At 36.1% G+C, this 12409-nt stretch overlaps 1 protein-coding gene across 1 annotated transcript; it reads right to left on the bottom strand.

The window, feature by feature from the left end:
- Positions 1-2142: 2142 nt before the first annotated feature.
- LOC103942145 (myb family transcription factor PHL7) lies at positions 2143-7810 on the bottom strand. Its single transcript, XM_048590077.1, has 6 exons — positions 7444-7810; positions 3917-3993; positions 3787-3829; positions 3624-3681; positions 3383-3452; positions 2143-2820 (listed from the first exon to the last, which is right to left on the bottom strand). Exons 1-6 carry the CDS (start codon positions 7655-7657, stop codon positions 2410-2412), a joined length of 873 nt encoding a protein of 290 aa, XP_048446034.1. The 5' UTR covers positions 7658-7810; the 3' UTR covers positions 2143-2409.
- Positions 7811-12409: the final 4599 nt, after the last annotated feature.

Here is a 12409-nt window from a genome sequence, read left to right as displayed (position 1 = left end):
TAAGAGGAAGACACTTTGTATTCATAAGAAAATTAAATACTAATCTACTGATCAAGGTGCAATCAGCATATCTATATAAATTCAGAAGTCAAATCACAGCCACAATAGAGAAATTGCAAAGAAAAATAATATGAAATCACAACTACATTATGTTGAATACAAGTACCTAAAGCTCCTTAACTTTTTAGTGTCATTTCCAATTGGTTTCAACATTTTTAAACATTCTACATAAGTACTTAACCAATTGAAAATGTCACATCTGTTAAAATCCCATTTAAAAATTTGTTAAATGAACTATGGCTTCCTTTGTCTTCGAAATCAATAGAAGGTCATGAAAGCATAGCCTCTGCCAACTAACAGTCACCACCACCCTCATCAGGCCAGCACCTCCAAACCCAAAACAAAATCACTAAGTCTATACACCCTCCAATTCAAGCTGCCAATATCAAGAAGAAGGTCAGAGGTTGCGGAAAATGGTATGCACCGCTATGATGCGGCTACCACCATTTTCATCTCCCATAAAGAAGAATTTGAAGCATTACGAGCTGATAATCAGCAAATGAGGAAATTACATGAGCAGAAATAAGCTCCTTGAAATTGGGTCCATTTTCAATTTCATTCAACACCCGTATGATCATTGGGTTCTAAATAATATAATTTATGTTTGAAATTAGATTTTTAGGCAACTAATATTGATGTTGATCATGATATACCCAGTTGGTGGGTTTTGAATATAATCTATGATTGAAAAATTAACTGGGACTTAACGGATGTGACATTTTCAATAGATTGGGTACTTGTTTGAAATGTTCAATAGATTAGGTACTTAAATATTAAATGACTTATGTATCCTATTATGTAATGACAATTTTGATTTTATAAGGTTTAAAAAAAAAAAAAAAAAAAAAAATCTCCAAATCACTTTTAACATATTATTTATTTTCTTAAACTCTCAAAACTCCGCTCACCCTCAATTGTAGAACAAAATTCTAACCAATTAAACTACAAACACGTTGATTGAGAAAAATTAATTTTGACGAATAGAACATGAAATCGACGTTTTGGAAGGTTTAAATGAGGTAAGACCTCATATATTTCATTGTTCTGTGATTTCAACGACATTGGTATTTTTATTTTATTATTTTATTTTTTTTGAGAAAAAACATCGGTATTTATTTAAGCTTGATTATACTTTTACCACTATACCTGCGTTCCTTAAGATATAAGCTTGTGTTATTTAAGCCTTTCTAATGTCCTGCAAATATTTATGGGTTATGATAACCTGCGTTATTTAAGCCTGCCTATAGCAGGTTTCATAGGCGGCCTTTCGTTTGCTAAAGCTGTGTCCGTTTAATATCTCCTGCTTTCTTTTCAGTTAAACACATTTAATATGTATCTTGAAGCTCCTAGTTTTCATGCTTCTTTGTAGTTTTAGTTGTATCGAAGGATATTATGTTTTTTTTTTTTTTTTTTGGTTGCAAGTCTCCTTTTATCGCAGTAGTGGAAAGGTGTTGAGCTCTTTGTATAACAGCATGGGTTCAAACCCTGTCGGTAGCTAATTTAATATCTAATCGAACAAAATCTATCATATGACCAAAAAAAAAGAAAGAAAAGAAAGATATTATGTTTTGTCCACACGAGTTCAACTACATATTTGACATAGTATGACAGACCTTACAGCATATTCTTTAAAATAGTGGTAGTTTTTTGTTCCCTTCTTTTGTCACCATTTTACGTTGAAATGTTCTTATCCTCGGCTGATGGAGACTCCTCGGTAGATCGCCATTACTTGACTTTGAAATGTTCTTTCTTGACTCCGGGATGACCATTACTTCAAAATTACAGAAATAACACTGTCTGGATGTGAAGAATGTAGAGTGTAAGTAGAAAATGTAAGATGTATGTTGAGTTTGTGGAGTGTAAGGGTATTATAGAAAAGTATGCGAGTGTATTAAGATAATATTTAATTGAAAAAGCAAACGTGAGATGCAAACATGGCATACATTCAAAAATTTATGGGATGTTAATATAATAGACCTTTTGTTAAACAAGCGGAATTTGGATTCTTAATCCGACCGAAGTACAAATCCAAAAGAAAGTACCTAAAACGACAATAGCAGCACGCACATTTTCAAGGTGAAATGCAACAATGTCTTCCTGAATATTTGCAAAAACATCATCTAAAACAATCACTCACTTCAACGTCGATGAGGGAACTTCAACTAACTAAACAAAATTATGTTTTGGGGAGTTGGAGCTTACATGCTACTTATACACTACAGAGGAAAATTCATACATTGTATAATTACAAATCGATCGCATGTATATTTATGCGGTATGCATAACAGGGTTTCTAATTAATTGCACAATGCTGCTTCATAAATGACTACCAACAATGGTGATTCCTTCCTATTGTTTTGAACCACACAAGGCATCTAACTCCATAGGCGATTTCTGCTCAGCACCGCCATCTGTTTCTTTAAACTCTGTTTGCAAGCCAAATCCATATCCGCCATCACTTCCATACAGGTCTCGATCCCACTGACCCACAAATTCGTTCTTCTGGTCAGCTTTTAGAGGCAGATTAGATGTGGCGTAACTGTCAGGCAACGGGTCATCCACCCTTTGTTTCTTATGGGGAGATGAGGGTGTGGCCAATGCATCTACCTTTGTCTCAAACTGAGCTGGCTTCTGCTTATCCTCAGCTGATGGTAACGCATCTGACGCTTTGAGTGCACCACCAAGCTTTTGCTGCTCCTCAATGATCTTCTGCAAGTATTTGCCCTGAGCTTCTATTCTCATTTGCAACTGTCTTTGAACCTGAATCGGTTTTTCAGACATTAGTAAAATTCTTAGTATAGCCCACACGTCTAGACACAGACCAGAACAACATGACAATAACCATAACAATACATCGCATACAAGAGCAGCTTATTACAAGCTTTTGTCATACTTAACACTTGCACTTGACGTGCGGTATTGAAGGTCAGGGACCAAATGTATTGATTTTTGAAACTCAAGGACCAAAATGAGGAGTTGGATCAATGTCAAGGGTCATTTGCAATAAAACCCCTTATTTTGTGTAATCCACGTGTCACCATTTCATTGGATTTGTAGGTCCCACATACAAACTAACAGAATAGTTGACGGAAACTTAATGGAAGGACCAAATTAATGTGCAGTAGTGAATGTCAGAGACGACATTGATTGATTGTGAAAGTGAAGGACCAAAATGATGGGTTTGATCAATCTCAAGGACCATTTGTGATAAAAACCCTTAATTTATTATTCTAGGAATGTATGGTGAAGTGAGAAGATTTTGCAGGCCAGACTGCATCCCTCTTCCAGCAATGTAAGGTGAAGTGAGAAAAAGAGACTTTACCTCAAGCTGTTCATGAAGACGCTTCTGAACTTCCATCTGCATCCTCAATGCCTCATTAATTTGCACTCCGCTGAGCAATTCAAAGATTTTATGGCACGTTAGATGCGGAATCATTAATATGCATGAGAGAGATGATTTTGCAAGTAAAGAAAATGATGATATTGGTCATTAAAGCTTAAGAGACAAAAAGTGTTCATAAACAGAGGTATAACCAATATAAGGTAAAGGAAAAGGTACCCACGGAGAAGAATCTGAACAAGAGAGGCTGTCTCCAGAACCCTTCTTCTCGTCCTTAGAACCTATAAGTCAGAAACAGTACTCCATTCAAATTCATATTTTCATTAGGTACAAACAAGTTTTCTATTGCTGAAATAAAATATATGGATGTAGGGAGAAGCCTTTACCATCAGCTGGAGACTCTGGCAGGTACTTTGCAAGTCGATACTTCTATACAAAAGAATAATTGCATTGTTAAAAATAAGAACATATAAATCTCCCTAAATATGTAATATAGTGTAGCAAGGAAACCCACACCTGTAAATGGCTTTTCACATGATAAATAGTTAGTCCGGGAACACCCATCACTCTCAGAACACCTTTAGGTGTAGCCCCTAAAGAAAATTGTAAAAAATGAACATATGTGAAGTATATTAAGGATACACGAATGCAATTAGAAACACTAGTTTGAGTGGGAGCAGAAATGGAAAAAAATTTCACCAATCCCAGTGTTGTGGGACTGATTTGTCCCTTGGACCACATGCCACAAATGAAGTATTGGACAATTTAATCCAGTCCTACATTTTTTCTTGAGCTTGCAAAGCATGATTAGCTACCACATGTAAATCAAAACACATCCACTTCAATAAGAATTAAAAATTTAAACACAATCAATCCTTAAACAGATTCACGAATATAAGATCAAGCACTCATTATTATTTAATGAATCAAAGAGCAAGTAGATGAAATAAGTAAACCACAGCTGAGGAAAAAAAAAAAAAAAATGCTGGGAGAGCATTTATTTTTTCAATTTTTTTTTTCGATTTATTAACTCAAAAGAAATGTACAAGTCGTGGATAAGGAATCAAAAGTTGATTTAGAAAACACAGAATCATTACACTCAAGTCTATGAGAAATATTCAAATGATCAATATCAATCAGAATTCCTCAAAATAAATTAACTGAAAGCAACAGTAACGATCACACAATAAATCCCAGTGAATAGTTAAAACCTCCTAGTCCTAGAAATTCAAGACGGGGTTAATTATACGATTAACTACCCACACGAATGTGTACCTTACAGTACAACATGATAATTTAAATTCATTGCTAGACTATAGATGGTTACCCGTAGTGAATAATACAGAAGATATGTGAAGATGAGAAAAACAAAGGAATTAATGGTTCAACACAACTTCCTTGGCTCTTCATCAAACACACGGTTATGCCTGAGCGAGTTTACAGCCAGCAATTTAACAAAGTTCTAACTACAATTTAACAAAAAGTACATCACAATAGCAAAATATCCACATAAAAAACAGTACTACAATTTAACAAAGTTCTAACTACCACATAGTGAAAAATAACAATACGCTGGAGAAAAATAAATTAATATCTCTCCAAAAACTCTGACTTTGATTCAACCTAGGATTTTAAAGTGGACAAGTAAATGGAGTCAGTTACGATATTAACAAACAAAGAACAATGTGAATATTTCCTTTTATTTAATAAGAAACATAATTAAAAGGTGTTGTTATTGGAACTCCAAAAAATTCATTGTGCACTCCTCATAAGAGTATTTTTCTTTCAAATTTTGGAGCGCCAATAATAGCACCCTAACAAAACATTAAACATAAAAAGGAAAATAAATGAAAGGGCTTCAAAACTTTGTATGTAATATATAATATAATTCATTTATAACACCTATACATAAATATATTATACTCATAATTCTTGCTGGTGACAGTTACCATTCAATGGCAGTACGTATGAATATAAGTGCAATTAGACGATATTATATGGAATGAAATTAAGGTGAATTAACAAACTAATTCATTCAATGGCAGTACGTACGAATATAAGTGCAATTAGAGGATATTATATGGAATGAAATTAAGGTGAATTAATAAACTAATTCAAGATGGCACATATAATATGAAAAGAAGGTGATGATGATAATAATTATCAGAGTGAGAGTTTTAATATTTAGGGTTTGATGTATGTAATTTGTGTCCTTTTCATTAAATAAAGTTATTAGGGTACTTTTAGTTTTAAAAAAGTTTAGAGAAGCCTTTTTCATTGAAGCTTTCTGTCTTTTTCATTAAATAAAGTTATTATAATGCTTTTGGTTAAGAAAATTATTATAGAAGCCCTTTTCATTAAAACTCCCAAAATAAAACTGTACAAAATTATTGAACGAGGAGTTCACTTTCGAAAGACAACTAATCATGAATCCTGCTGTTTAAAAACTGACAAAACAATGTGAATTGCAAGACAAAGTTATAAACTCTGACTTTCCCTTTAAATAAAAACAATGAGGACCTTTCAAACTTGAAAACTATAATATTCCGCAAGCATCATTTAAATATTGAGGAACTGGTAATGACATTGACAGTTCTATCAGTTGGAACTTTGCGCCACCCAGTCTACCAAGCAACAGCACAATAAAAAGTTCAACATGAAAGTGGTAGCAGAGCAGCAGGAGTAACTGCTCAATAATGGTTTTCTTCTTTCCTTATTAATCTTAAAAGGCATGGTCAAAGTGCTCACAGGAGCAGATGGTTGCAGAATCCTCCGCAGGTCCAAACACAAGACAAAGCAGAAAAATTAAGCGGCCGAAACAAATCTTTACTGAGAACCTCCAGATCACATGTCCTTGGACCTTTGTACAAGATAATATAAGTTGGGTAGTATTTCCAGTACCCGGACCTATGAGGGAGCCACTAGAGTACCAACATACAAGTAAGCATTGAGGGGACAAGTGGAGGCCATGATCATAAAAGACAATGCTCCCCAAACAAATGGCCAATCATTCACAACTGGTTGAACGACCGAAGTTGCCTAAACAGAATGCTCTACCAATAGTGCAACTTCGTGCCCAGATTATAACCATGATTTATGAGAAGTCCGACCCAGGTGAGAATCGTAAACTTAGAGAAGAACAAGATAATAAACGAAATCATTAAAAAAGTCAGTAGCGTGGACAGCCCTGCACCTTGTGATGGAAATGAGCAAAATAAATGTAATTTCTTTCAGTCAGAAATATTTAGAACGCATCCGGATCCTATGCTGTGACCATTGGTGGCCACAATCATGATGCCAAAGGAAGAGAGTATCTTACTCAGCTCCAGCGAGAAGGAAGTGAATCACTGGAATCCCACAGATTGGTCACTCTACTGCTTTCGGGTCCATAAGACAATAGCAGAGGTCACAACTGGTAGACTCCCTTTACTGCATAAAATTGATTAGGGAAGAGATTGGTTATAACCAGTGCAAGGGTTCCTTCAACCTTGCACCAGAGATCATCATAAGTGGTTCCTTCAACCTTCCCCTCCTCAACCCCCCGGGCTACCTCTTCCCCTCCTCAAACCCCCGGCTACCTCTTCCCCTTCTCAACCCCATCGGCTACCTCTTCCCCTCCTTTTCCCATACATTTGCCCCCTATCTTTAACTAAAAACACAAAATATTAAAACCAGAAACATAGTGGCTATCAAAGAGGCCCAAAGCGGCTGAGTATGAACATGATTTGGATAAAAAAGAGCATGAATTCTTGTCGTCGTATTAGAGGTTTAACAAATTTTGGAGGTTAAACTCCACAAAAAAATTTGTCTACGATCTTATATCTTTACAAATCAACTACAAAGAAGGCAGAAATGAGAAAAAAAAAAAAAACAGGATAATTAAAAATTCTTCCAAAAAACTAAGGAAAAATTCGAGGAAACCGATTCAATTGAAGGACTGGTTCAGTTTTAAGGAAGGGCCATGTCAAAATTGCAATGGAAACAAAGGACATAAATATTAAAAAAACAGGAAATAAAACGTTGACTGAAAAGAAAATACCCACTATCTGGTCCGCCAAGCTGAGTAATGGCATCCACGAAGCGGTCGTGGAGATCTGAAGTCCAGCGGAGCCGCTGCTTCCCGCTTCCCCCGCCAGAAGGCGTTGGACTTTTGGCGGAGGAACCGCCGCTGACAGCCCCGACGATCGCAAGCTCTTCCGAGCTCTGGGGTTTGTGCGGGACCAAGCTCGCCGTCGAGAACTTCTTGGCGTGATACATGTTCAAGACTCTGTCCAGTTACAACACCCAATCGGAGAGAGAGAGGTGATCATAAGATTCTGTTGAGGGAGTTGAAATTGTAAGCTTATCTGTCTCTCATTGGACTGGACTGGATTGGAGGCCTGCAATTTAGTCAAACGGCGCGTGTAGGACGATGGATACACAAGTAAGGTCGGAAGCCAGGACAAAAATGCTTTTCGTAATATTTCCCTCTGCCTTCTCAAACCCAAACCGCGCGTATCTCTCACCCTTCACCTTTAGGCGGTGGGATTAAAAGTCATTTTAAAAGCACGTTAAAACAAACCATTAGCCACTTAGTTTTTATTTTATTTTATTTTAGTTTTTATTTTTTTATTTTTAACTTTTTATTTTTAAACAAATAATATTATCTACATTAAAGATATGTTTGTTACGTCAGACTATTTCGAACTAGACTAGCTTCTAGGATTAAGCTAAATTGGCTTAGACTAAACTAAGCTGAACTAACTTAGTAAAGCGTTTAGTGCAGTAATGGACTAAAAGAAGGATAATTAACACCTATAATATTATATTATTTAATACACATCTAATAATGTTTTTATTATTAGTTTAATAATATTTTATTCAAGCTTTTGCCCTTTTCTTCTAAGGAAATACCCAAACTGGGACAATTTCTTAATTTTGGGGCAGAAATAGGACATTTCAAATATGCACACGCGATGCACAACAATTGGACAAAAATAGGATTTTTCCTACACCTTGAAATGACCTAATTGCCCTTGTATTTAAACGGGTTAATTTGTCAAACCAAGTCAGCATTTCTTCCTCCTTGTTCGAAAATATGTGGCGTCCCAATCCTTAGCTCCAAGAACCCTAACCCCAAATGGCGCGACCCTCTTCCACCCCATTTCCGAACTGACACAACCTTTACCACCTTATTTTCGACCAACGCAACCCTTTTCCACCTTAGTTTCCGACCGACACAACCTTTTCCATCCACTCTATATATTTAGGAGGTGTTGTGATGTGCATTTGCAAATTCTTTCAACATATTTGAAAAAGTTGTTTCCACCCTAGCATTTGCACATCCTTTCCAAAAGATTTCAATGGCAAAATCCAAAAAGAGGTATGCTTTGATATGAAATTTAATTATTTGAACCTAGGTTTTGTAAAATTGGAAATTTTGGGTTTTGGGTGTGAATTAGTGTTTCATACAGTTAAGTTTTTTGATGTTAATTTCTTTGTGCATGTGGTTTAGAAGTTGGTAGAAATCAATTGATTGAAACATGTTCATCAATTCGTGCATACTACGTGCATAATCCATGGGCACACTTGAATTTGGTTCATGAATTTGTTGAATTTGTGCATACTATATTTATATTATGTGCATATCCTTTTGATATTGCTGGAAATATTCGATTGAATTTTGTTCATGAATTGGTAGATACTATGTGCATATATTGTGCATATCTGTGCATATCCTGTCCACGTGTTGATGTTCGCCATACTTGTAGTTGGTTGATGAACTGGTTTAATTTGGGCAGACAATATGCATATGATGTGTGCATTCTTATCTTATTTAATTGATTTTCTTATGTTCTAAATATTGCAGGTCCAAAGTCAAATCTGCGCCTCCGACGAAACTCGTGTGTCCGTCAGATGAGGTGTTTCCTATAACCATCTCTTGTCTGTCATATGCCTCGAGTGTCTGGGTAATATTAGAGGCTAATTTACAAAGGATTTACTGAACAAATTTGAGGCTTCGTGTTTTGGCCATTTGGTTGATGTGGATTGCATTGACTGATTCGGGCAGCTCACCCACTGCACTATCCTTAGGGCTATTAAGGGTAGGGTGAGTGATGATTCCATCTCATTCATTTTTGGGGAACATGTCACGACTTTTGGGAATTGAAAATTTTGTTTGGCGACGGGACTCAATTTCGGAGAATTCCCCCCCCCCCTAAAGAGAAAGATGATGAATGTTGTCTTAGAAACATCTATTTCAGGGGGAAGAAGAAGATAACCCTAAAACAATTGGAGGAGCAATTCAACATGTGCCAACATCCAGAAGATAGGTACAAGCTCGGTCTACTGTACTTCGCCCACTTTGTTATTTTGGGCAAGAAGAAGGAGTTAGCTATTGACTATTGATAACTCATATATTTCATGCATTTATACCATCCATTTCTAGTCTCTTTGTGATGTTTTTGAGTTAAACTGGTTGCATTTTACCTTATTTTGTGTTAGTGTGCACTTACATGTACTTTAGGATCAATTTGAAGGCAAAAGAAGTGAAAACATGCCATTTTTGGGGTTGACCCTAATTTAAACGTGGAAAGAAGTTTAGTGGCTTGTTTTGAAGCCCAAATAAAGAATCCAAGATGAATCTGGCTTGTTAGAAGACCAGGAGCAGAATGGAAAAGGAATTGGAATATCTAGCCTGATTTGGAAGAGTCAAGTAAGGAAAAATGTTCAAAACTTTGGCTTAATGGTTGAGATTACCTTGCAATCAGCTACAACCCCATTTAGCCTATAAATACTAGGGTTTCAGATCACCTTTTTACAAGCCTCCTTGAGGGTCGCCCAGAGCTTTCTCTCTTCTCTTTCTTTGGCCTTTCTTCCAGAAACAAAACCCTATTTCCCTTCACCATCTGCTGCCACCGAAGAAACCACTTAGCCGTGCTGTTCTTGGAGAAGTTCAACATCAAAATTGCTTCAAGGGGGTTTTTTCTATGAACTTTAATTTCACTCATGTTGTCCTTCATATTTATATATTAAGTAATCATGTTGTGTAATTAAGCTCATCGCTGCAGATTTCGATGTAGCCTTGCAAAACTACTCTTTGTTATTAAGTTAAAGTATTCAAATTACTAATTTGTGTTCTTGTTTCATTCACTGATTTTATAGTTTCATTTGTTTGTTAATCTTAATGTTTGATCACCATTAGGGGATGCTTATGAATTATTTGATCAAGGTTATAGTGCACTTCATGCTTAATCTTGGTAGACATGCGAATGAATGAATAAACTGCTATGCATACATCCTGCTATGTGATTTCTTTGGTTCTTTGAAGTTTTCTTGTTCTTAATGGATTCTTACTTGCTAATCTAAGTTGAACATCACAACTAGGTTGCAAATTAGGTGTACTTGATCACAACCACACATCAAATGGATGATCATAAATGAGTAAAACGAACCCTAGTTGTGGATTGTAGAGTTGAATGCGTTTTGACATAATTTTCATGGAATTGGCTTGTAATGGTGAAATCGATATCCTTAGTTCCATTCACATCGTTTCTGAATCATTTTATTAATCATATTTAGATTCTCTTGCATTTTAAGTTACTTTACTTTTCAAATCAAAATCCAAACTCAATTTATTAGTTTCATTGTTTAGTTAGGGTTCGCATAAAGTTAGTAATTTGTAGAGTTCTAATCAGTCCTTATGGTTTGACATCCTTACTTGTGCCATTATACTATTCTTATATTTGCACTTGAAAGAACACAACAAAATTTTGGCGTCGTTGCCGGGGACTGATTTCAGTCCCCTATAATTGCTTGCTTTATAAACCTTATTTGTTTTTCTTTTCTTAGTTTAGATTTTTAATTTACATTTTAGGTTGTTTGATTTCAGGTGGTATAGATAGATGTATGACGAATGTCCGTTATGTGCTAAAACTGGCCATCCTCTTCAATTTTGCCCAAGGAGAGATGAGTTTCCTACATTTGTTCGAGAGCACTCACACCGCATGTGTTTCTCTAACGAAGGGCCACTGAAACCATTGTCAAATACATATAGCCTCGCTTGGAGAAACTTTCATCATGACTCTTGGAGCAACATACAAGCTCCAAATCAAGCATTTGCACCTCCATCACAGTAGAATCCTTTGACATTACTTTGGAGGACACTTTGCAGCTACTTGCTCAAAGCACTTTACAATTTCAACAATCAACGAGTAGCATGATTCAAGAACACTTCACTTCACTTACCAAATTGGAAATTCAATTAGGGTAGATTGTCCAAGCGTTAAATATACATCAATTCGGTGGTGATGATCAAGAAGAGAAGGAGGAACAACCAAACGAAGCTTGTTATGCATATTTTCATGAAGTTCCTGAGCCTTACGAAGATGAAGAGCCTTTCATTCCTCCTAAGCCATATGTTTCACCAATTCCTTTTACAGGGAGATTTGTTAACAAAATCATGATGAGTCACCCACAAATGTGCTTGGTGAAACTATGCCGGACATAGTGTTTGAAGCTCTCCCTTTATCCTCTAATTTAATTGAATGTTTTTCAAAATCCGTGCCAGATTCTCCATGTTGTTTTACATCTTTTCAGGTGCCATATTTGGAGCCTTTGGAAGATGATTTGCTGCCATTTATAGAAGGAAAAGAATTGAAGTTTGATAATGAGACCTTGTTGCCATCACACCATATTCAAAGTCCCTCGAAAGAAACCACTTCTTCTGACCAAGATTCGGAGGTACCTTGACTTCCTGCCACCCTAGGCGTTCATCCATCATACCCACCGCGTCTTGCCTAGACGTTAAATAAAGCGCTTGCTAGGAGGCAACATAGCTGGGTTTGTGCTCTTTCCTTTTATTTGTGTCTTTTAGTTTTATTTTATTCCACACATTCTGCCTATTTGCACTGCATGCATTCCATTCATTTTTAAGCATTGAGGACAATGCTTAGTTTAGGTTTGGGGGTGTGGGATTGAAAATTTTCATTGTTTTTAGTTTTGGTTAAGTTTGCTTTTGCTTACTAATGT

The sequence above is a fragment of a genome, unplaced genomic scaffold, assembly GCF_019419815.1.
Source record: "Pyrus x bretschneideri cultivar Hongxiangsu unplaced genomic scaffold, Pyrus_bretschneideri_v1 Contig30, whole genome shotgun sequence".
Lineage (NCBI taxonomy): Eukaryota > Viridiplantae > Streptophyta > Magnoliopsida > Rosales > Rosaceae > Pyrus > Pyrus x bretschneideri.
This window is presented reverse-complemented; position numbering and strand designations above follow the sequence as displayed.